The sequence below is a fragment of the Mobula hypostoma genome, chromosome 3, assembly GCF_963921235.1.
Source record: "Mobula hypostoma chromosome 3, sMobHyp1.1, whole genome shotgun sequence".
NCBI classification, from domain to species: Eukaryota; Metazoa; Chordata; class Chondrichthyes; order Myliobatiformes; family Myliobatidae; genus Mobula; species Mobula hypostoma.
This window is the reverse complement of record NC_086099.1, coordinates 215,660,057-215,685,350: the sequence shown is the minus strand read 5'-3', so window position 1 is coordinate 215,685,350 and position 25,294 is coordinate 215,660,057. Positions and strand designations below refer to the sequence as shown.

At 43.0% G+C, this 25,294-nt stretch overlaps 1 protein-coding gene across 6 annotated transcripts in view; it reads right to left on the bottom strand.

Moving 5' to 3' along the window:
* xylb (xylulokinase homolog (H. influenzae)) overlaps window positions 1–25,294 on the bottom strand; it is a 337,542-nt gene that overhangs the window by 282,132 nt on the left and 30,116 nt on the right. For all 6 annotated transcript variants that reach the window (XR_010017455.1, XR_010017457.1, XR_010017456.1 and 3 more), the window contains 5 exons: window positions 18,626–18,695; window positions 11,079–11,159; window positions 10,893–10,979; window positions 9,328–9,456; window positions 4,697–4,762 (listed from right to left, as the gene is read on the bottom strand). Coding sequence is in view for 3 of the 6 variants with exons in the window: in XM_063044483.1 (XP_062900553.1) it covers window positions 4,697–4,762; window positions 9,328–9,456; window positions 10,893–10,979; window positions 11,079–11,159; window positions 18,626–18,695 (433 nt within the window). In the remaining 3 variants the exon portion in view is untranslated. The remainder of the gene's footprint in view (window positions 1–4,696; window positions 4,763–9,327; window positions 9,457–10,892; window positions 10,980–11,078; window positions 11,160–18,625; window positions 18,696–25,294) is intronic.

Below are 25,294 nucleotides of genomic sequence, written 5' to 3'. Positions count from 1 at the left end.
CCCTTTCATTTCTTCTACCAAAGTGCACGACCATATACTTCCCGACACTGTATTCCATCTGACATTTTTTTTTGACTCATCTATGCAGCATTGCTTTGTAGGCCTCAAGTTCTGTGTCAAGCCTGAAGTTTCGATATTCAAACCTTTTCCTCATGTGGACAAAGAATGAGTAATTGCACTCATGGAGTGTCACAATTTATTGTCACAGTCTGCTGAGAAATGACTCCAAAGATATTGGAAGCAGTCTAAGAGTTCCATTATAGACCCACATTGTTGAAGAGTAATGTTAGGAAGTGGATGACGAGCTTAAGGCCTGTCTCTTATCAGCTCCATGGAAACTTGAATAACGCCTGCAGACTCAGAGTCATTTGCATACTGTGACTGAGACTGATGTAAATGAAGTGGGTGAGGAGGCAATGCAGGTTTAAATAGGTGCCCTTTAGTCTTGCAAAGCAGCTTCACTCCAGCAGAAAACTTCTTTGCAAGATGCAGTATACCCAGTGAAAAAGCAGAGACAAGTATTTGTATAATGTTATAAGATTGCTTGTCACCAGTCTGCACTGAGATTGAGACAGCTTTAGATTTTCCTGCTGGTTACGAACGCTGCCTATATGCCATCATGTAGCACAGGGGTCCCCAACCTTTTTGCACCACAGACCGGTTTAATATTGATATTCTTGCGGACCGGCCAACCGGGGTGGGGTGGGGGGGGGTGTTCAAGTTCAACAGTGTGTGACAGGGAATGAGGAAAGGTGCAGCTGACTCATATCGTTTCATATCACCAAATCATATCGTTTCCTCGCGGCCCAGTGGTTGGGGACCACTGATGTAGCAGACGTCATGCCTAACCCCAGGCTTCTTAAAAAGGTGCAAAACACAGAGCTCCTGCACGAGACGGATAGCAGAAGCCCCCATGAAAGCAATGCACCTTCCCACTTGATGCATGACCACTAAAACTGAAGGAGAACAAGATGGATAGCACTGACAGCCTCTGGTCCATTCATCAGGAGCACAGCCATAAAGGCCGAAGGAGAATGCATGTCAAACTAGCTACCCACCTATCAAATATTGAAAGGCCTAGATAGAGTGGACACGGAAAAAATGCTTCCTGCTGTGGGAGAGTCTCGGATCAGAGGGCACAACCTCAGAATAGAAGGACATGCCTTTAGAACAGAGATAAGGAGGAATTTCTTTAGCTACAGGTAGTGAATCTGTGGAATTCAAAACACTAGGAATATTTAAAGCAACGCACATCAAAGTTGCTGGTGGACGCAGCAGGCCAGGCAGCATCTCTAGGAAGAGTTACAGTCGACGTTTCAGGCCGAGACCCTTCGTCAGGACTATTTAAAGTGTTGTTTGATAAACTCTTAATTAATAAGGGTGATAAAGGTTACAGGAAGACAGGAAAATGAGGTTGAGATGGATAATAAATCGGCCATGATAGAATGGCGGGGCAAACTCAATAAGCCGAATGACTTAATACTGCTCATATGTTTTATGGTATACCCACTATCCACCTCCTTCTCCACCTCCAGCATAGCCTATGGATCCAATTTGCACCTCGTCAGCCACCTCACAATCACGAGAACTAGAATAGGGACAAGTTTTCCCCGTTCTGTCCCAAGAGATTGCATAAAAAGAAGACAATTTTATGCCGGGGAAATAACTTGTACATTTTAGCTCCTGTGAGCAGCCTCAACCCCAAAGGACTGCGTAAGAAAACAAATTAAGTGCTGAATTATTTACAATCCCTTGACATCTGACAAGACTATTTTGTAAATTTTACACTTGATGGTTGTCACAGAATATTGGTAAGCAGAATCTTCACTGGTGTCATTGAAAAGAACGAGTACCTTGCAAATAATTAAGTCCAACAGCAAGAATCCATATAAAGCAATAAAGGACCTGAAGATAAACTGAAGTTGGATTCCAACAGAAACCTTCAGAAAAACTTTATGTAAAATCCATTACCAATGTATAGGGATTGTAAATCGTAGAAAGGAATATTTCCTCTCAGCAGTTTGTTAAAGTAATATAATAAGTGTTTTGTTAAAGTAAGGATGTATCGCTGAGGCTTTCTCAGGCATTGGTCAGAATGCATTTGGAGTATTGTGAGAAGCTTTGGGCCCCTTATCTAATAAAGGATGTGCTGGCATTGGAGAGGGTCCAGATGACGTTCATGAGAATGATCCTGGGAATGAAAGGGTTAACGTATGAGGAGTGTTTGACGACTCTGGACCTGTACGTGTCGGAATTTAGAATGGGGGGGGCGGGGACTCATTGAAACCTATTGAATATTGAACCTTGAACCTTGATAGGTTAAACCTATTGAACTTTGATAAAGAGGACATTCAGAGGATGCTTCTAACAGTGGGGAAGTCTAGGACCAGAGAGCACAGCCTCAGAATTGAAGAGCATCCCTTTAGAACAGAGATTAGGAGGAATTTCTCTAGTCAGAGGGTGGTAAATCTATGAAATTAATTGCCACAGACAGCTGTGGAAGCCAAGTCATTGGGTATATTTAAAGCAGAGGTTGATGGGTTGTTGATTAGTAAGGGTATCAAAGATTACGGGAAGAAGGCAGGAGAATGAGGTTGAGGAGAATAATAAATCAGCCACGATCAATAGACTGAATGGCCTATTATTCCTATCTGCTCCAAGGTGTTACGGTCTAAAGTTATAGATGCAGTCACAATTAACCCGTTGCTCGTTCCTTGCCTGAAAAAACTTTCCTGCAAATGGTGGCTGAAAGACCAGAAGAACAGTGTGTATCAAATATCTGTCAAAATGCTCTGTAACAAAAAGAAGGTTTTGCTTTCATGTATGTTCACATTAACATAAAAATGTAAGCAAGAGAAACAGGAATAGACCATTCAGCCCATCTTGCCTGCTCCTATGTTCTTGTTTCATAACACAAAAAACAAAGAAATAGAAACAAAAAAAAGGCCATTCAGTCCTCATCAAAATTTTCTTGCACTAACACTGTAATCCTCAAGTCAATTAGTTTCTAAAAATCCATTGATCAGTCTTGAATGTATTCAAAGACTGAGCCTCCACTGCCTTCTTGGACAGTGAATTCTAAATATTCATCATTCCAGAATTAAGAAATACATAAACAAGAGAAATTCTGTAGATGCTGGAAATCCAGAGCAACACACACAACACGCTGGAGGAACTCAGCAGGTCAGGCAGCATCTATGGAAATGAATAAAGAGCCGATGTTTCGGGCCAGAACCTTTCATCAGGACTGGAAAGAAAGAGGGAAGGAGGATAGCTAGACAGTGATAAGGAGAAGCCAGGTGGGTAAAAAAAGGTAAAGAGCTGGAGAGGAAACAAATATGATAAGAAATACGATAAGAGAAAGGGAAGGGAATCTCCATTTCTGTCATGAATGGCCAATCTATAATTAATCTGAAATTATGACTCTAAGTTTGATGCATCAAATTCAGGTGAAACATCTTCCACCATCTTATCAAGCCTGTTAAGAATTCTGCACATATCAATGGGATCAGCTTTATTCTTGTAAAGGCCTGATACAGACCTAATCTACTTTATCTCTCATCATACATCAAATGTCCCTTTGTAAACAGGATCCATGATTTCCTAACCAACAGACCACAATCAGTAAGGATAGGTAACAATCTTTTGCCACGATTGTTCTCAACACTAGCGCCCTACAAAGCTGCGGCCTCAGCCCCGCTACTTCACTCCTTGTACACTCGCAACTGCGTGGCCAGATCCTGCTCTAACTCCATCTGCAAGTTCACAGATGATACCACCATAGTCATCATCCAGAAGATGTCACTTCTGAAGGAAGAGTGACAGCTGCCAGCATAGAAATTTTCTTCTCGAGTCTCTGGAGTTTCAATCCTTCCTGACTCAGAGACAAGACTACTATTAACTAATCTATTGCTGACACTGCCGGTTGAGCAATTACACTGTTTCACAACACTCATTAATGACAATAAGCATTTACTACCGAGTCCAAAGCTACTGCGCTGTGTCTCAATACTTTGGATTTTGCAACTACTTCAATGTCTCTGAAGAGTTATCCTGGGCCCATTATATTGATGCAATTATGAAGAAGGCATACCACTAGGAGTTTGAGGAGATTTGGTATGTCACCAAAGACTCCAGAAAATTTCTATGTACTGTGGGAAGTATTCTCGATGGTTGCATGACCATCTGGTACGAAGGTGCCAATGCACAGGATCAGAAAAAGCTGCAGTAAATTGTAAACTCAGTCAGTTCCATCGCGGACACTAGTCTCCCCACTATCAAGGACATCTTCAATAAGCAATGTCTCAAGAAGGAGGCATCCATTGTTAAGGCCCCCAGCATCATGCCCTCTTCTCATTGCTAACATCAGGGATGGATACAGCAGCCTGAAGACACACATTCAACATTTTAGAAACAGCTTCTTCACCTTCGCCATCAGATTTCTGAACAAACCACCAACACTGCCTCTCTTTTGTTCTAATTTGCATTTATTTATATTTTTGTATATTTCTTAATGTAACTCACAGTAATGTTTTATATCTTGCACTGTACTGCCACCAGATAACAGCAAATTTCACAACGTATGCCAATGATAATAAACTTGATTCTGATTCTAACTTCATTAATCCCAAAGCCCACTTTCTATCAGTCTTAAATAGCAATATTCTTTTTTATCTCTATGTTTCTGTCAAAATACCTCTGTTTTCTTGTATTCTTCAGGATTCTTCTTGTTGATCTTTGCAATTTGGTTTCCTGTGAAACGCTGTGTGGGGTAAAACACACAAGTGTTTAAAAAGTGACCAAAAACAAACTTAACGCAAATATTCATTAGCATTTCAGATGATAAAATGAAGCAAAGCCTAATCTGACACAATTTCAGTTTAAATATTTAATCATCAGTAACTACTGATAATGATTTGACACCTACACTTGCTTCAGAGCAGAATGTGCCAACAGAAATCTGCTAAACTACTCAGTCACTTTCCCAGTTCTGATGTTTTTTTGTCTCCTGAAGGGATGTGGCCTGAGCAGTTTCCAACACCTCAGGATTCTTCATATTGCAGTATTTTTGATTTCTGGTTATATTGTCCTGCTATTTTTACCTACACACAAAGGGTGCTCCAATAGCAAGCTTCAATTTAAAGCCTATTAACTCTAGTAAATTCAACTGTGATTAAATACTTAACGAGCTTTAAAGATACACATCAAAGTTGCTGGTGAACGCAGCAGGCCAGGCAGCATCTATAGGAAGAGGCGCAGTTGACGTTTCAGGGCGAGACCCTTCGTCAGGACTAACTGAAGGAAGAGTGAGTAAGGGATTTGAAAGCTGGAGGGGGAGGGGGAGATGCAAAATGAAGGAGAAGACAGGAGGGGGAGGGATGGAGCCGAGAGCTGGACAGGTGATAGGCAGAAGGGGATACGAGAGGATCATGGGACAGGAGGTCCGGGAAGAAAGACGGGGGGGGGGTGACCCAGAGGATGGGCAAGAGGTATATTCAGAGGGACAGAGGGAGAAAAAGGAGAGTGAGAGAAAGAATGTGTGCATAAAAAAGAGTAACAGATGGGGTACGAGGGGGAGGTGGGGCCTAGCGGAAGTTAGAGAAGTCAATGTTCATGCCATCAGGTTGGAGGCTACCCATACGGAATATAAGGTGTTGTTCCTCCAACCTGAGTGTGGCTTCATCTTTACAATAGAGGAGGCCGTGGATAGACATGTCAGAATGGAAATGGGATGTGGAATTAAAATGTGTGGCCACTGGGAGATCCTGCTTTCTCTGGCGGACAGAGCGTAGATGTTCAGCGAAGCGGTCTCCCAGTCTGCGTCGGGTCTCACCAATATATAAAAGGCCACATCGGGAGCACCGGACGCAGTATATCACCCCAGTCGACTCACAGGTGAAGTGATGCCTCACCTGGAAGGACTGTTTGGGGCCCTGAATGGTGGTAAGGGAGGAAGTGTAAGGGCATGTGTAGCACTTGTTCCGCTTACACGGATAAGTGCCAGGAGGGAGATCAGTGGGGAGGGATGGGGGGGACGAATGGACAAGGGAGTTGTGTAGGGAGCGATCCCTGCGGAATGCAGAGAGAGGGGGGGAGGGAAAGATATGCTTAGTGGTGGGATCCCGTTGGAGGTGGCGGAAGTTACGGAGAATAATATGTTGGACCCGGAGGCTGGTGGGGTGGTAGGTGAGGACCAGGGGAACCCTATTCCTAGTGGGGTGGTGGGAGGATGGAGTGAGAGCAGATGTACGTGAAATGGGGGAGATGCGTTTAAGAGCAGAGTTGATAGTGGAGGAAGGGAAGCCCCTTTCTTTAAAAAGTGAAGACATCTCCCTCGTCCTAGAATGAAAAGCCTCATCCTGAGAGCAGATGCGGCGGAGACGGAGGAATTGCGAGAAGGGGATGGCGTTTTTGCAAGAGACAGGGTGAGAAGAGGAATAGTCCAGATAGCTGTGAGAGTCAGTAGGCTTATAGTAGACATCAGTGGATAAGCTGTCTCCAGAGACAGAGACAGAAAGATCTAGAAAGGGGAGGGAGGTGTCGGAAATGGACCAGGTAAACTTGAGGGCAGGGTGAAAGTTGGAGGCAAAGTTAATAAAGTCAACGAGTTCTGCATGCGTGCAGGAAGCAGCGCCAATGCAGTCGTCGATGTAGCGAAGGAAAAGTGGGGGACAGATACCAGAATAGGCACGGAACATAGATTGTTCCACAAACCCAACAAAAAGGCAGGCATAGCTAGGACCCATACGGGTGCCCATAGCTACACCTTTAGTTTGGAGGAAATGGGAGGAGCAAAAGGAGAAATTATTAAGAGTAAGGACTAATTCTGCTAGACGGAGCAGAGTGGTGGTAGAGGGGAACTGATTAGGTCTGGAATCCAAAAAGAAGCGTAGAGCTTTGAGACCTTCCTGATGGGGGATGGAAGTATATAGGGACTGGACATCCAAGGTGAAAATAAAGCGGTGGGGGCCAGGGAACTTAAAATCATCGAAAAGTTTAAGAGCGTGAGAAGTGTCACGAACATAGGTCGGAAGGGATTGAACAAGGGGTGATAAAACAGTGTCGAGGTATGCAGAAACGAGTTCGGTGGGGCAGGAGCAAGCTGAGACAATAGGTCGGCCAGGACAGGCAGGTTTGTGGATCTTGGGTAGGAGGTAGAAACAGGAAGTGCGGGGTGTGGGAACTATAAGGTTGGTAGCAGTGGATGGGAGATCCCCTGAGCGGATAAAGTCGTTGATAGTGTGGGAGACAATGGCCTGGTGCTCCTTAGTGGGGTCATGATCGAGGGGTAAATAAGAGGAGGTATCCGCGAGTTGTCGCTGTGCCTCGGCAAGGTAGAGGTCAGTACACCAGACTACAACAGCACCCCCTTTATCAGCGGGTTTAATAGTAAGGTTAGGATTAGTGCGGAGGGAGTGGAGAGCAGAGCGTTCCGAAGGAGTGAGGTTGGAATGGGGACAAGGTGCGGTGAAGTCGAGACGGTTGATGTCCCGTCGGCAGTTGGCAATAAAGAGATCCAGAGCAGGCAGAAGACCAGAGTGGGGTGTCCATGAAGAAGAGGAGGGTTGAAGACGGGAGAAGGGGTCATCGGTGGGGGTGGAAGAGTCCTTGCCGAAGAAGTAGGCTCGGAGACGGAGACGGCGGAAGAAAAGTTCCGCATCATGGCGAACACGGAGCTTTAAAGATAGTTTTGCATGTCTAGTTTTTCTGAAATTGGTCTGCAGTTGAAGCAATGGAAGAATATTCTGTCAGGAATATCTAGCACAAAATTGAATATACTACTGTAGCTATTTATTAAGACTATTGCATTTCTATAGTTAATGTGGTTGTTACAATTAAACCTTATGACATCTATGCAAATAGACCTACAGAATAACTGAATATGGGGTTCAGGCAGCACTTATAGAAAGAAATTCAATTGATGTCAATTACTTAATCTTGTGAATCTTTTGCATGAGGAACCTTGTCAAGTGGTTTTTTGAAGTCCATGTAGACCAGGGATTCCCAACCTTTTTGATACCACGGACCAACACCATGAAGCAAGGGGTCCATGGACCCCAGGCTGGGAACCCCTGATATAAATAATATCCATTGCCATACCTTCATTGTGAGACAGGACCTTCACCATATAAATCCACGTTGACTATCCCTAATAAGTCCGTGCTTTTCTAAATGAAAGTACATCCTGTCACTAGGAATCTTCTCCAATAACACTGATTCACCACTTTATAATTTCTTTAAACATTTGCTGCTCCCAAACAATGGAACAACACTGGCTACCCCTTCGTGAATGAACAATGCTCAATTTGTTCAGAGTTTATTTATTTATTGAGGTAGGCCCTTCCAGCTGCGGTGCCAGCAAACCCCACCTTAACCCTAGCCTCATCACGGGACAATTTACAATGACCAATTCACCTACTAAACGGTATGCCTTTGGAATGTGGGAGGTAACTGGAGAAAGCCCACACATTCCATGGGGAGGAAGTACAGACTGCTTACAGATGCCACTGGAATTTAACTACGATCTCTGACGTCCTGAGCTATAATAGCATCACACTTACTGCTACCTGGCGCCCATACAAAACTGAAGGGAGAGAGAGCCTTATTTTGACATCGTAATAAAGTCTAATCAAATTTGCATATAGATGATCAAACATCAAAGTACAGAAATCTCTTGTTCGTGTGACACGTATTTGTACATTTCGTCTGTTCATTTACTCAACAGCTTCCAAAAAAAGGAAAAGCATTCCACAATAATCTTAATGTGGGTGTCTTGTTCCAGATAGTTTCTGAGTTAGTAAAGGTGGCAAAGTTTACGGACAGAATGCAGGAGCATGGTGTTGAGAGGGAAAATAAATGAGCCAGGATGGAACAGTGCAGCAAGCTCAATGGGCCGAATGGCCTAATTCTGTTCCTATGCCTTATGGTCTTATACTTTGGGATGCATGGACAACAGTGAATGATCCAGCATTTGTGGAGTACACGGCCACAATGTCTAAAGATATTTACCTTACTATTAAAACAATATTAATAATATCTCAGTGTAATATTTTATATCATCCTACCAAGTTCAGGACCTTCTGGTATCTCTCATTTTTCTCAATTGCAGCCTCTAAGAAGTTGCCAGAATTCACATTCACGTTCTTAGCAAGGAATACAAAAAATCCTCTCAAATTCTTGAAGTAATTATTTTTAAACAACATTTGTAGGAAGTAAATCTGTATGATCTGTCAGAATGTCTGTTTATTTTTAGTAGCTGGAGAATACAACACAGCTCAATATTCTGCTGAGGTATCAATTTTTACTCACGGGATTTGGAGAACAAACCTCATAAGCACGTGATCCAGTGATGTCAGCCAGCTTCTGTGGTCCTCCAACACACTTCTCTAGTTGGAGGCATTCTTCAGTAGTACTGGAGTCCATCCAGACAGGAGAATCCTTAACTGAGAAGCTGGACTGGAAGGAGAAAACATCTATTATTTAAGGAATGCTCACGTTAAGTCATGATTTTTTAAATGTTTAATCACCGATTGATAATCATTTCAAGATTTCTATCAACTGACCTGCCTACTCTCCTGACAACAGTGACTTAACAGACTTCCACAACCTTCATATATAAGCCCAGAACACTGAGGCTGTTTCTCTACAGGTACTATCAGAATTACCGAGTATTTCTAGAATTTTATCCTTTTATTCCTTTAATGTTGTCTCTCAGACAGTTTACTTCCAACTCTGAGGAACTCAGGATGAGAACACTTGTGCTAATTTTCCATAAAGCAGAGGAATAGAAGAGAAACTCAGTCACACTGCCTGCTTCCAGGCATGGTAGCACAGCAGTTCCTGCAAAGCTTTACAGCACCAGCGATAGGGGTTCAATTCCCACCACTGTCTGAAAGGTCTCCCCACAATTGCGTTGGTTTCCTCATGATGCTCCAATTCCCACCCACATTCCAAAGACATACAGTTAGGGTCAGTAAGTTGTGGACATCCTATGTTGGTCCTTAAGCATGGCGACACTTGCAGGCCACACCCCACCCCACCCACCCTTGGACTGCATTGCTCATTGCCAAAATGACATATTTCACTGTATGTTTTGATGTACGTGTGACAAATGAAGCTAACCTTATCTTTATCTTTTACCTTTAGCTGCCTGTAATGAAAATGAATATATTTTTATTCATTATTTATTGATTTAGGGTGCAGTGCAGAACAGGCCCTTCAGGCCCAACGAGCTGCTTGCCCAGAATCAACCAGTTAAACCTTAGCCTAATCAAAGGACAATTTACAATTATCATGTATGAAATGCCAGTACCGTTATGCTGTTTACTTTTTAAACTTTTGTCATAAATGCACATTATTTGTTAATTTACTTGTGGTAATATTACCTTATGTGTTGCATGTGTGAGTTATATATGAATGTACTGTGTTGTGCACCTTGGTCCAGAGAAACATTGACTTGTAGCATACGTGTGTACAGTTGAATGGCGATAAACTGAACTTGAACTTGGATTTGTAACCAGTACATCTTTGGACTGTGGGAGGAAACTGGAGCACCCAGGGGAAACCCATCTGGTCACAGGGAGAACATACAGACTCCTCCAGGATGGGACTGGAATTGAACTCTGATTTCCGATGCTCTGAGCTGTACATACAGAACATACAGACTCCTCTAGGATGGGACTGGAATTGAATTTTGATTTTCGATGCTCTGAGCTGTAATAGCATCACAGTAACCATTAGGCCTCCATGGATATACTGAGCATTTAATGCAGCTCAGCACAAGGTCAGGGTTCTACCATCTGACTCTGTGGGATAAGCACAAAATCCAAAACATGATTTTATATTCTAAAGCCTTCTATTGCTATATTATGCAAAGTTCCTCCAACCCTCACCTCCAATATCTGGTGCAGGGAAAGGTCAGCAGGCATGTTTTTCAAGGTCTGATTGGCTCCCTCCTTCCAATAAACACTGCCATGTTGCTGTGAAGAAAATAATAAGTGATTGTAGTTGGCATTCCCCAGAAAGAAACATTCGATTTCTTTACTCAATTCCCAATTCAAACAATTATCATCACTTACTTGACCAGAACCAGACAAAGACTTCAACTTTGAAAAATCAAGGTTTGCAGCTTTCATCCTGTCCAAGAGTAAATCCAATGCCTGAAAAATACAGAGGATATTTGTATTCAGCAGGATAATAAGCACAGTCTGTAATTAATCCTTTAGGGTTTTATTGTTTGATACGATTATCCTGATCTTTTTTATTTATCCAATATTATAAGCAGTTTCAACATAACAGTATATCAATGAAATTCCAGCAATTTCAAAAAGCTGTAACATGACTTCTCGGCTCTTCATCTTAATTTCGCTAAGTAAACACGCCACATTCCTTCTTTACCATCTTATCAATCTGTGCAGCCACTTTCAGGGAGCTATGAATAGGGACCTTAATATCCCCCAGCTCATCATCACTGCTAAGAGTCTTGCCATTAACAGTGCGCTGTCTCTCTACATTTGATCTACCAAGGTGCCACACTTCATATTTGACCAAGTTAAACTCCGTCTGCTAATCCTCCACCCATATATGCAAAGAATCTATATCCTATTGTACCGTCTGTGAGTCTTCCATGCTATCCAAAACACCACCAATCTTCGTATAATTTCCAAGCTTACTTTCTTACTAATCCACCCACCTACATTTTCATTTAGGTCATTTATACAGTCCAGGTGTCCCCCGCTTACGAAACCTCACTGTTACGAAAGACCTACATTAATACCCTGTTTTCACTAACAGAAGGTGTTTTCACTGTTATGAAAAAAGCAGCGCGCGATAAAAAAATCAGCGCGCAAAAAAAATCAGCACGCGATAAAAGCAGCTCGCCGCACACACCCCGAGCAGCCGCTCTCCCCCGGATTCGGAACAGCATCCTCGCTGGCATTGCTTAAACACGTGCCTGTGAGCAGCCATTTGCAAGATGAATCCTAAGGTATCGGAAAAGCCTGAAAGAGCTCGTAAGGGTGTTACACTTAGCGTAAAACTAGACATAATTAAGCATGTCGATCGTGGTGAACGAAATAAGGACTAAGTGAGTTTGGCTTGTGGAAGCTGACGAAGATGATGTTGAAGAGGTTTTGGCATCCCATGACCAAGAACTGATAGATGAAGAGCTGATGCAATTGGAAGAGGAAAGAATAACAATCAAAACCGAACGAGTGATGATAAAGTACGACCTTAATTTTGAAAGGGTACATAGGTTTAGGGGATATTTGCAGGATGGTTTGAGTGCTTACAAAGAACTGTATGATAGAAAAACGCACGAGGCTCAGCAGTCAAGCAAGCCTTCCACATCAGCCACAGCAGACGACGAACCTCGACCTACGACATCGAGGCAGGCAGAGATAGAAGGAGATGACCTGCCTGCTCTAATGGAAACAGATGACGATGAGATGACACCTCAGTGTCCTACCACCCCAAACCCCAGGCAGCGGACCGATACCGATTCGCGGAGAATGCAGCGGTAGCCGGGAGGCACACAGCACATCTTTAAGAAAAAAAACGAAATAAACATGCTAATTAATTATGTGCCGGGCGGCACCTAATTAATTAGCTTGTTTATTTCGGCTTTTTTCTTAAAGATGTGCTGTGTGCCTCCCAGCTACCGTTGGACCCCTGCATACTTCGCGGCAATGTATCAGGTCGCTGCCCAGAGGGTGGGGGCCACTGCACTACCCCAAACTCCAACTCAGCCTAACACACCATCATCAGTGTGCTCGACGCTGTCCCAATTCCGGTAAGTGATACTACATTGTACATACATTATTTTTACTTTATATCGGCTGTGTATTTTTATGTGTTATTTGGTATGATTTGGCAGCTTCATAGCTTAAAGGTTACTGGAGAGCGCTTGCGCCGTGTTTTTGCCGACGGCACTTGCATGAGATTTTCGCTATGGAGAACAGTTCAGGCAATGATTGTGGAAAAGTATTTCTACTTTATATAGGCTGTGTATTTATCATATCATTCCTGCTTTTACTATATGTTACAGTTATTTTAGGTTTTATGTGTTATTTGGCATGATTTGGTAGGTTATTTTTGGGTCTGCGAATGTTCACAGAATTTTCCCATATAAATAAATGGTAATTGCTTCTTCGCTTTAGACAATAGACAACAGACAATAGGTGCAGGAGTAGGCCATTCGGCCCTTCGAGCCAGCACCGCCATTCACTGTGATCATGGCTGATCATCCACTATCAGTATCCAGTTCCTGCCCTATCCCCATAACCTTTGATTCCACTATCTTTAAGAGCTCTATCCATCTCTTTCTTGAAAGCATCCAGAGACTTAGCACCCACAGCCTTCTGGGGCAGAGCATTCCATATATCCACCACTCTCTGGGTGAAAAAGTTTTTCCTCAACTCTGTTCTAAATGGCCTACCCCTAATTCTTAAACTGTGGCCTCTGGTTCTGGACTCACCCATCAGCGGGAACATGCTTCCTGCCTGCAGTGTGTCCAATCCCTTAATAATCTTATATATTTCAATAAGATCCCCTCTCAGCTTTCTAATTCCAGAGTAGACAAGCCCAGTCGCTCCAATCTTTCGACATATGACAGTCCCGCCATCCCGGGAATTAACCTTGTGAACCAACCCTGCACTCCCTCAATAGCAAGAATGTCCTTCCTCAAATTTGGAGACCAAAACTGCACACAGTATTCCAGGTGTGGTCTCACCAGGGCCCTGTATAGCTGCAGAAGGACCTCTTTGCTCTTATACTCAATTCCCCCTGTTATGAAGGCCAGCATGCCATTAGCTTTCTTCACTGCCTGCTGTATTTACATGCTTGTTTTCAGTGATTGATGTACAAGAACACCTAGATCTCGCTGTGCTTCCCCTTTTCCTAATTTGACTCCATTTAGATAATAATCTGCCTTCCTGTTCTTACTACCAAAGTGGATAACCTCACATTTATCCACATTAAACTGTATCTGCCATGCATCTGCCCAATCACCCAGCCTGTCCAAGTCACCCTGCATTCTCATAACATCCTCCTCACATTTCACACTGCCACCCAGCTTTGCGTCATCAGCAAATTTGCTAATGTTACTTTTAATTCCCTCATCTAAATCATCAACATATATTGTAAACAGCTGCGGTCCCAGCACTGAGCCCTGCGGTACCCCACTGGTCACCGCCTGCCATTCTGAAAGGGACCCGTTAATCGCTACTCTTTGTTTTCTGTCCGCCAGCCAATTTTCAATCCATGTCAGTACTCTGCCCCCAATACCATGTGCCCTAATTTTGCCCACTAATCTCCTATGTGGGACTTTATCAAAGGCTTTCTGAAAGTCCAGGTACACCACATCCACTGGCTTTCCCTTGTCCATTTTCATAGTTACATCCTCAAAAAATTCCAGAAGATTAGTCAAGCACGATTTCCCCTTCATAAATCCATGCTGACTCAGACCAATCCTGTTACTAATATCCAGATGTGTCGTAATTTCATCTTTTATAATTGACTCCAGCATCTTTCCCACCACCGACATCAGGCTAACCGGTCTATAATTCCCTGTTTTCTCTCTTCCTCCCTTCTTGAAGAGAGAGACAACATTAACCACCCTCCAATCCACAGGAACCGATCCTGAATCTATAGAACATTGGAAAATGATTACCAATGCGTCCACGATTTCTAAAGCCACCTCCTTAAGTACCCTGGGATGCAGACCATCAGGTCCCGGGGACTTATCAGCCTTCAGACCCACAGCCTATCCAACACCATGTCCTGCCTAATATAAATTTCCTTCAATTCATCCATTATCCTAGGTCCTTTGGCCACTATTACATCTGGGAGATTGTTTGTGTCTTCCCTAGTGAAGACAGATCCAAAGTACCTGTTCAACTCATCTGCCATTTCCTTGTTCCCCATAATAAATTCACCCGCTTCTGTCTTCAAGGACCAATTTTGGTCTTAACTATTTTTTTCCTTTTCACATACCTAAAGAAGCTTTTACTATCCTCCTTTATATTCTTGGCTAGTTTACCTTCGTACCTCATTTTTTCTCCACATATTGCCTTTTTAGTTACCTTCTGTTGCTCTTTAAAAGTCTCCCAATCATCCGGCTTCCCACTCGTCTTTGCTATGTTATATTTCCTCTCTTTTAGTTTTATACCGTCCATTACTTCCCTTGTCAGCCACGGCCTCCCCTTACTCCTCTTAGGATCTTGCTTCCTCTTTGGAATGAACTGATCCTGCACCTTCCGCATTATTCCCAGAAACACTTGCCATTGCTGTTCCACTGTCATCCTGCTAGGGTCTTGTTCCATTGAACTTTGGCCTGCTCCTCCCTCATAGCACCATAGTTCCCTTTGTTCAACTGTAATACTGACACTTCCGAGTTTCCCTTCTCCCTCTCAAATTGTAGATTAAAACTTATTATATTATGGTCACTACCTCCTAATGGCTCCTTTACCTCGAGGTCCCTGATCAAATCCAGTTCATCGCACAACACTACATCTAAAACTGCGTTCTCTCTGGTAGGCTCCAGTACAAGCTGTTCTAAGAATCCATCTCGGAGGAACTCCACAAACTCCCTTTTTCAGGGTCCAGTACCAACCTGACTCCTCCAGTCTACCTGCATGTTGAAGTCCTCCATAACAACTGTAGCATTACCTTTGTGACATGCCAATTTTAACTCTTGATTCAACTTACACCCTACATCCAGACTACTGTTTGGGGGCCTGTAGATAACTCCCATTAGGGTCTTTCTACATTCCGGCTGTATGACATTCCAACTTATGAACCGTTTCATAGGAACGCTCTACCATTGGATGGCGGGGGAAACCTGCCAATATCAATCCCTGCAGAACACCACTAGCCACAGACCTCCATCTAGAGCAAATCCCAGTGACCACTACCCTTATGGCAAGCCAATTCTGAATCCAAATGGTCAATTCACCAATGATCCTATGCATCTTAATCTTCTGGACAAGACTCATATGACAGACATTGTCAAAAGCCTTACTAAAATCATGTATACAACAACAACTGCTCTGCCTTCATCAATCATCTCTGTCACCTCCTTAAGGAACTCATAAGTAAAACATGACTTTCTCTATACAAAGCCATGCTGACTTCATAATTAGGCCATGATTTTCCAATTGTTCATAAATCCCATCACTAAGAATCCTCCCCAGTAACTTCCCTACCACTGACACAAGACTCACCAATCTAGTTTCCAGGATATTCCCCGTTTTCCTGCTTGAATAATGGAACAACACCAGCTACTCACCAGTTCTCCAGGACTTCGCCTGCTATTAGAGAGGATATGAAGATATTGGTCAAGCCCCCAGCAATCTCATCTCTTACTTCTCCCAACAACCTGGGGTCTGTCCCATAGGCCCTGGGAATTATCCACTTTAATCTTCTTTAAGAGACCACATACTACATCTTTCTTTATCTCAAAAACCCCTAGCAGATTAGCACCCTCTACACCGATCTTTCTATCCTCTATGTTCTCCTTCTTTGTCAATACTGATGCAAATTACTCATTTAGGACCTCACCACATCCTCTCCCTCCAAGCACGTTTCCTCCTAGTTATCCTCTTGTTTTTGAGGTGTGTATAAAATTCCTTGAAATTCCCTTTAATCCGACTTGTCAAGGACTTTTCATGACCCCTCTTGGTTTCCTAATTGCTTTGAGTTCTTTTCTGGCTTTTTTTAATATAATCCTCAAGGGCTCTTTTTTATCTTAGCTTTCTAAACCTTACATATGTTTCCCTTCCTTCTTGACTAAATTCACCACCTTTCATGACATCCAAGGTTCCTTGACCTTGCCATCCTTGTCCTTCCTTCTTATGGAATGTAATTGTCCTATACTGAGGAGTTGGTCTTCAGTCAAGTTTATTGTCATTTAACTACATGCATCTATATAACATATATAACAATACAATGTATATAGAAATGGATCAACAGGTAAAGCATAGTAGTACACATTACACACAATAACTTATGAAGGTAAAGATAAAATCTAGATGAATCACACATAAATAACAAACTAAACTGCATTAATATTAAATATTGTAAGGTACAGAACAGATTAACCAGTGACACTTCGAATATGATGCAGCAGGGAGTTCAGAAGCCTAACGGTCTGGGGGAAGAAACTGTTTCTCATCCTGGCCATTCTTGTTTTTATGCTTCGGGGTCTCCTGCCTGATGGAAGAAAGTCAGAAGATGCTGGATGGATTGGTGGGATCCTTAAAAATACTAAGGGCCCTATGTCTTCAGCATCGTGATATATGTCCTCAATAGATGGAGGAGAGATCCCCATGAACCTCTCAGCTGTTCTCACAGTCCTATGTAGGGTCTTCCAGTCCAATGCTCAGCTGCTCCTATACCAAGTGGAGATGCTACTTGTCAGAACGCTCTCAATGGTGCTCATGTAAAATGCAGTTAAGATGGGGAAGGGGAGCCTTGCTTGTCTCAATCTTCTTAGGAAGTGGAGGCATTACTGTGCCTTCTTGTTCAGGGAGGCAATATTACGGGACCAGGTGAAGTCATTCATGATGTGAATTCCCAGGAACTTGGTGCACATAACCCTCTCTACGGAGGTGCCATATATTCACAGATGGAGATGGTTTATCTGCACCTTCCTGTAGTCCACAATAATTTCCTAGTTTTTTCCATATTCAGGCTTAGGTTGTTCTTCTCACACCAATTCACTAGCCACTCTACTGCCTCTCTGTACTCCGCTTTGTCATCATTCTTGATGAGGCCAACCACTGTTGTGTCAACCACAAACTTTTTGACATGGTTTGAGCTGAATCCTGTGACACAGTTATCCATCAGCAGTGTGAACAGCAGTGGGCTGAGCACACAACCATGGGGAGCACCAGTGCTCAGCGTAGTGGGACTAGAGACTTTGCTGGCCACGTGGACTGTGGCCTTTGATTTGCCCAAACACAACTGTTCCCAATCAACTGTCCCTAGTTGCTGCCTAATATTATCAAAATTTATCCTGCTCCAATTTAATACTCTCCCACAAGGTCCAAATGTATTCTTGTCCATAGCGATCTTTAAACGTAAGGAGTTGTGATCATTTTCCTTAACTGTTCTACAACTGAAAGGTCAGTCACCTGGCCAGACTCTTTACCCAACACCAGATCCAGAATGGCCCCTCCACTTGTTGGGCTATCCGCATCACGATTTAAGAAACCCTTCTGTTGCACCTAACAAATTCTGGCCCTTCTAAACTTCTTACACCAAAGAAGTTCCAATCTCTATTAGGGAAATTGAAATCATGCATTACAATAACCCTGTTCAATTTCTAAGTATCATTGTACAACTACAACACAGCAAGGATCTGCCAAAGGAAACAAATCACTTTAAGCAAGAAGCTGGCTGACATCACGTGCTTATGAGGTTTGTTCTCCAAATCCCGTGAGTAAAAATAGATACCTCAGCAGAACATTAAGCTGTGTTATATTCTCCAGCTACTAAAAATAAATAGACATTCTGACAGATCATACAAGAAGCTAATATCCAAATTGCTTTTATACACAAATGTATCCAACACCAACACAGCTACAGTATATTCTTCAAGTGCAAGTGACTAATGCCTAATCCATACCTTTACCCACAGCAGAACAGGAGTTGTAACAGTTAGCTTGTCACTCTGTACATGGACACCATTCTTGGTCCTAGGAATAAAGAAAAGAAAGTCAGAGACATAGACTCATACAGAACAGAAACAGACACTTCATCCTGACTTATCCATGCCAACTGAGATACCCATTACCAAATCCCAGTATCCTGCATTTGACTCATTTCTCTCTATTTGTTTCCAATCCATGTATGTGCCCAAATATTTTTTTTAAATGCTGCAATGTTACCTGCCTTTACCACCTTCTTTGGCAGCTTGCTCCATATACCATCCACGCTGTATGTCCCTCAAATCTCCTTTAAATATTTCCCCTCTCACCTTAAAGCTATAACCTCCAGTTTTAGACTCCTCAAGTTTTACATAGTCATAGTCATACTTTATTAATCCCGGGGGAAATTGGTTGAATACATTCATCTACCCTTGGAAAAAGACTATCTATCCTTCCTATACCTTTCATAATTTTATAAAATTCCGTAAGCTCTGCCCCAAGTTGAATAAAGCCTCAATTCCAGGTAACGCCATGGTGAACCTCATCAGCATTCTTTCCTGTGTTACCACATTGCTTTCTATAGTGCGATGACCAGAAATGCAAATAAAACATTCCAACTGTGTCCTAACTAAAGTCATGTACGCTGCATCCCTGATACTAAATGCCCCTGCCTATGAAGGCAAGCAAGGTATATGCTTTCATCATTACCCTATCCACCTGTATCACCATTTTCAGGGAGCTATGAACTTGCACCTCAAGATTCCTCTGTACATCAACATTTCTAAGGTCCCTGCCATTTGCTGTACATGTGCAATCAGTATTAGACAACCAAAGTGCATCATCTTATAGTCCCTAGGTTAAATCCCCTCAGGCACAATTCTGTCAACTTTCCAGCTGATTGTTAGACAACCAACCTATCTATCTACAACTCCACCAGTCTTCACCGTCAGCAAAATTACTTATCAGACCACAGATATTCTCAGTCATTTACATACACTCAGTGGCTAGTTTATTAGGCACACCTGTATTCCTGCTCGTTATCTAATCAAGCAATCATGTGGCAGCAACTCAATGCATAAAAGCATGCAGATATGGTCAAGAGGTTCAATTGTTGTTCAGACCAAACATCAGAATAGGGAAGAAATAGGAAAGAAATGTAATACAAGTGACTTTGACCGTGGAGTGATTGTCGGTGCCAGATGGGGTGGTCTGAAACTGATCTCCTGGGATTTTCAAACAATATTCTCTAAAGCTTACAGAAAATGGTGTGATAGACAAAAGACATCCAGTGAGTGGCAGTTCCGTGAGTGAAAGCACGTCTTAATGAGAGAGGTCAGAGGAGTATAGCCAGACTGGTTCAAGCTGACAGGAGGTGACTAACTCAAATAACCATGCATTACAATAGTGGTGTGCAGAAGAGCATGTCTGAACATACAATATATAATACCTTGAAGTGGATGAGCTACTGCAGAACACCATACTGCGTTTAACTCCTGTACCTAATAAAGTGGCCACTGCGTGTATATGAAAAACAGCAACTGTCCTAGACCGATCCCTACTCTCAATGGAGTAGCACTGATGAATTTCTGAAGGGAGAGGGTGAACAGCCAGAAGTCTTGGTACACATTGGTACCAATGACATAGGTAGAAAAAAGGAGGAGGTCCTGAAGAGAGAATTCAGGGAGTTGGGTAGGAAGCTGAAAAGCAGGACCTCCAGGGTAGTAATCTCATGATTGCTGCCTGTGCCATGTGCTAACGAGTGCAAGAATAGCATGATCAGGCACATTAATTTGTGGCTGAGAGAGTGGTGTAGGGGGCAGGGCTTCGGGTTCCTGGATCATTGGGGCCTCTTCTGGGGGAGGTACGATATGCATAAAAAGACGGGTTACATCTGAACTCAAAAGGGTCCAATATCCTAGCAGGCAGGTTTAATAGAGCTGTTAGGGAGGGTTTAAACTAATTTGTCAGGGGGATGGGAACCGGAGTGATAGGGCTGAGGAAGGGGAAAACAAAAATAAATCAAAGATAGCATGCAACAGAGATGATACAAAGGACAGGCAGGAGATGAGGCATAATCACAGCCAGTGCAATGAGTTACAGGACAATAGAGGCGTGGTGCAGTTAAAACAGAAAGCAACAAATACTGAACTGAAAGTGTTATATTTGAATGCACGCAGCACAAGAAATAAAATGGACAATCTTGAAATTCAGTTACAGAATGGCAAGTATGACATTGTGGCCATCTCTGAAACTTGGCTAAAGGATGGCTGCCATTGGGAGCTGAACGTCCAAGGATATACGGTGTATCGGAAAGATAGGTTAGTGGGCAGAGGGGGTGGTGTGGCCCTGTGTATAAGAAATGATATTAAATCATTAGAAAGGGATGACATAGGATCGGAAGGTGTAGAGTCTGTATGGGTTGAGTAAAGAAATGGCAAAGGTAAAAGGACCCTAACGGCAGATGTATGCAGGCCTCCAAACAGCAGCCGGGATATGGATTACTAATTACAACAGGAGATAGAAAAGGCGTGTCAGAAGGGCAATGTCATGATAACTGTTGGGGATTTTAACATGAAAGTGGATTGGGAAAACCAGGCCAGTACTAGATCTCAAGAGAGAAATTTTGTAGAATGTCTAAGGGATGGCTTTTTAGAACAATTTGTTGTTGAGCCCACTAGGGGATCGGCTGTGCTAGTGTTGTGCAATGATCCGGAGGTGATAAGAGAGCTTAAGGTTAAGGAACCCTTAGGGAACAGTGATCACAATATGATCGAGTTCACTTTGAAATTTGAGAAGGAGAAACTAACTTTCAATGAGTCAGTATTTCAGTGGAATAAAGGAAATTACAATGGCACGAGAGGGGAACTGGCCAAGGTTGACTGGAAAAGGACACTAGCAGGAGGGAGAGCAGAGCAGCAATGGCTGGAGTTTCTGTGAAAAATGAGGTAGACAGATATAAGACAGATCTGCAAGACAGATATATTCCAAATAAGAAGAAATTTTTAAATGGAAGAGGGACACTACCGTGGCTGACAAGTGAAGTCAGAGCCAAAGTAAAAGCAAAAGACAGGGCATACAAGGAAGCCAAAACTAGTAGGAAGATAGAGGATTGGGAAGCTTTAAAAAACTTACAGAAAGAAACTAAGAAGGTCATCAGGAAGGAAAAAATGAATTATGAAAGGAAGCTGGTGACTAATATCAAAGATACTAAAAGCTTTTTTAAGTATATAAAGGGTAAAAGAGAGTTGAGGGTAAATATACGACCAATAGAAAATGACGCTGGAGGTATTTTAATGAGAGACGCAGAGATGACAGAGGAACTGAATGTGTACTTTACATCAGTCTTCACAGTGGAAGACATCTGCAGTATACTGGACATTCAAGAGTGTCAGGGCAGTGAAGTATGTGCAGTGAAAATTACTACTGAGAAGGTGAATAAATCTACTGGAACTGTTAGAATGCACCCTCGGGTACTGAAGGAAGTAGCCAGAGAGATTGCAGAGTCATTAACAATGATCTCTCAAAAATCAATAGATCCTGACATTGTACTGGATGACTGGAGAATTGCAAATGTTACTCCGCCATTTAAGAAGGGTGGGAAACAGCAGAAAGGAAACTATAGACCTGTTAGCCTGACATCAGTGGTTGGGAAGTTGTTGGAATCGATTGTTAGGGATGAGATTACAGAGAACCTGGATCCACATGACAAAATAGGCCAAAGCCAGGTTTCCTGAAAAGAAAATTCTGCCTGATTAACCTACTGCAATTTTTTGAGGAAATTACAAACAGGGTAGACAAAGAAGATGCAGTAGATGTGGTGTACTTGGATTTTCAGAAGGCCTTTGACAAGGTGCCGCGCATGAGGCTGCTTAGCAAGATAAGAGCCCGTGGAATTACAAGGGAATTACTAGCATGGGTGGAGCATTGGTTGATTGGCAGAAAGCAGAGAATGGGAATAAAGGGATCCTATTCTGGCTGGCTGCCAGTTACCAGTGGGGTTCCACAGGAGTCGGTATTGGGACCACTGCTTTTTACGATGTATGTCAATGATTTGGACTATGGGATTAATGGATTTGTGGCTAAATTTGCTAATGATACAAAGATAAATGGAAGAGCAGGTACACAAGGAAATCTGCAGATGCTGGAAATTCAAGCAACACACATACACACAATGCTGGTGAATGCAGCAGGCCAGACAGCGTCCATAGCAAGAGGTACAGTCGACCTTTCCGGCTGAGACCCTTCATCAGGACTAACTGAAATAAGAGATAGTAAGAGATTTGAAAGAGTGGGGGGGAGATTCGAAATGATAGGAGAAGACAGGAATGGGAGGGATGGAGCTAAGAGCTGGAAGGTTGATTGGCAAAAGGCTGGAGAAGGCAGAGGATCATGGGACGGGAGGCCTAGGGGGAAAGAAAGGGGGAGGGGAGCACCAGAGGACGATATAGTGAGAGGGACAGAGGGAGAAAAGAGAGAGAGAGAGAGAAAGAGGAAATAAATAAATAAATAGATAGATAGATAGATAGATAAATAGATAAATAAATAAATAAGGGATGGGGTAAGAAGGGGAGGAGGGGCATTAATGGAAGTTAGAGAAGTCGATGTTCATGCCATCAGGTTGGAGGCTACCCAGACGGAATATAAGGTGTTGTTCCTCCAACCTGAGTGTGGCTTCATCTTTACAGTAGAGGAGGCCATGGATAGACATGTCAGAATGGGAATGGGACGTGGAATTAAAATGTGTGGCCACTGGGAGATCCTGCTTTCTCTGGCGGACAGAGCGTAGGTGTTCAGCGAAACGGTCTCCCAGTCTGCGTCGGGTCTTGCCAATATATAGAAGGCCGCATCGGGAGCACTGGACGCAGTATATCACCCCAGTCGACTCACAGGTGAAGTGTCGCCTCACCTGGAAGGACCGTCTGGGGCCCTGAATGGTGGTGAGGGAGGAAGTGTAAGGGCAGGTGTAGCACTTGTTCTGCTTACAAGGATAAGTGCCGGGAGGGAGATCGGTGGGAAGGGATGGGGGGGGACGAATGGACAAGGGAGTCACGTAGGGAGCGATCCCTGCGGAAAGCAGAAAGGTGGGGGGAAGGAAAGATGTGCTTAGTGGTGGGATCCCATTGGAGGTGTTGAGGAAACAGAGAGCCTGTAGAGAGACTTAGATAGTTTAGGGGAATGGGCAAAGAAGTGGCAAATGAAATACGATGTTGGAAAGTGTACAGTCATGCACTTTGGTGGAAGAAATAAACGGGCAGACTATTATTTAGATGGGGAGAGAATTCAAAATGCAGAGATGCAAAGGGACTTGGGAATCCTTGTGCAGGATACCCTAAAGGTTAACCTCCAGGTTGAGTCGGTGGTGAAGGCAGTGAATACAATGTTGGCATTCATTTCTAGAGGAATAGAATATAAGAACAGGGATGTGATGTTGAGGCTCTATAAGGCACTCATGAGACCACACTTGGAGTACTGTGTGCAGTTTTGGGCTCCTTATTTTAGAAAGGAGATACTGACATTGGAGAGGGTTCAGAGAAGATTCACAAGAATGATTCCAAGAATGAAAGGATTACTGTAGGAAGAACGTCTGGCAGCTCTTGGGCTGTATTCCCTGGAGTTCAGGAGAATGGGGGGGGGGGGAATCTCATAGAAACATTCCAAATGTTAAAAGGCCTAAACAGATTGGATATGGCAAAGTTATTTCTCATGGTAGGGGAGGCTAGGACAAGAGGGTACGACTTCAGGATTGAAGGACGTTCATTTAGAACAGAGATGCAGAGAAATTACTTTAGTCAGAGGGTGGTAAATCTGTGGAATTTGTTGCCACAAGCAGCTGTGGAGGCCAAGTCATTGGGTGCATTTAAAGCAGAGATAGATAGGTTCTTGATTAGCCAAAGCATCAAAGGGTATGTGGAGAAGACAGGGGAGTGGGGATGACTGGAAAAATTGGATCAGCCATGATTGAATGGTGGAGCAGACTTGATGGGCCAAATGGCCTACTTCTGCTCCTATATCTTATGGTCTTATGGAATTTAAATTTTACTTTAGTTGAGAAGATAATAAAAAAATTAACATTCAGCACAAATCTATTCTAAAGTTCAAAGTAAATTCACTCTCAAAGTACATATATGTCACCATATACAACCCTGAGATTCATTTTCTTGTGGGCATACTCAATAAATCCAATAACCATAATAGAATCGATGAAAACCACACCGACTGGGCATATAACCAGTGTGCAAAAGACAACTGTGCAAATACAAAAAGAAAGAAATAATAATAATAATAGTAATAGTAATAATAAATAAAAAGCAATATATATTGAGAACATGAACTGAAGAGTCATTGAAAGTGAGTCCATAGGTTGTGGAACAGTTCAGTGATGGGGCAAGTGAAGTTGAGTGAAGTTATCCCCTTTGCTTCAAGAGCCTGATGGTTGAGGGGTAATACCTGTTCCTGAACCTGATGGTGTGGGTCCAAAGGCTCCTGTACCTTCTTGCTGACAGCAGCCATGGGTGGTTGAGGTCCTCGATGATGGATGCTTCTTTCCTGCAACAACACCCCATGTAGATGTGCTCAATGGTGGGAAGGGCTTTACCTGTGGGAAACTGGGCCGTATCTACTACTTTTTGTTGAATTTTCTATTCAAG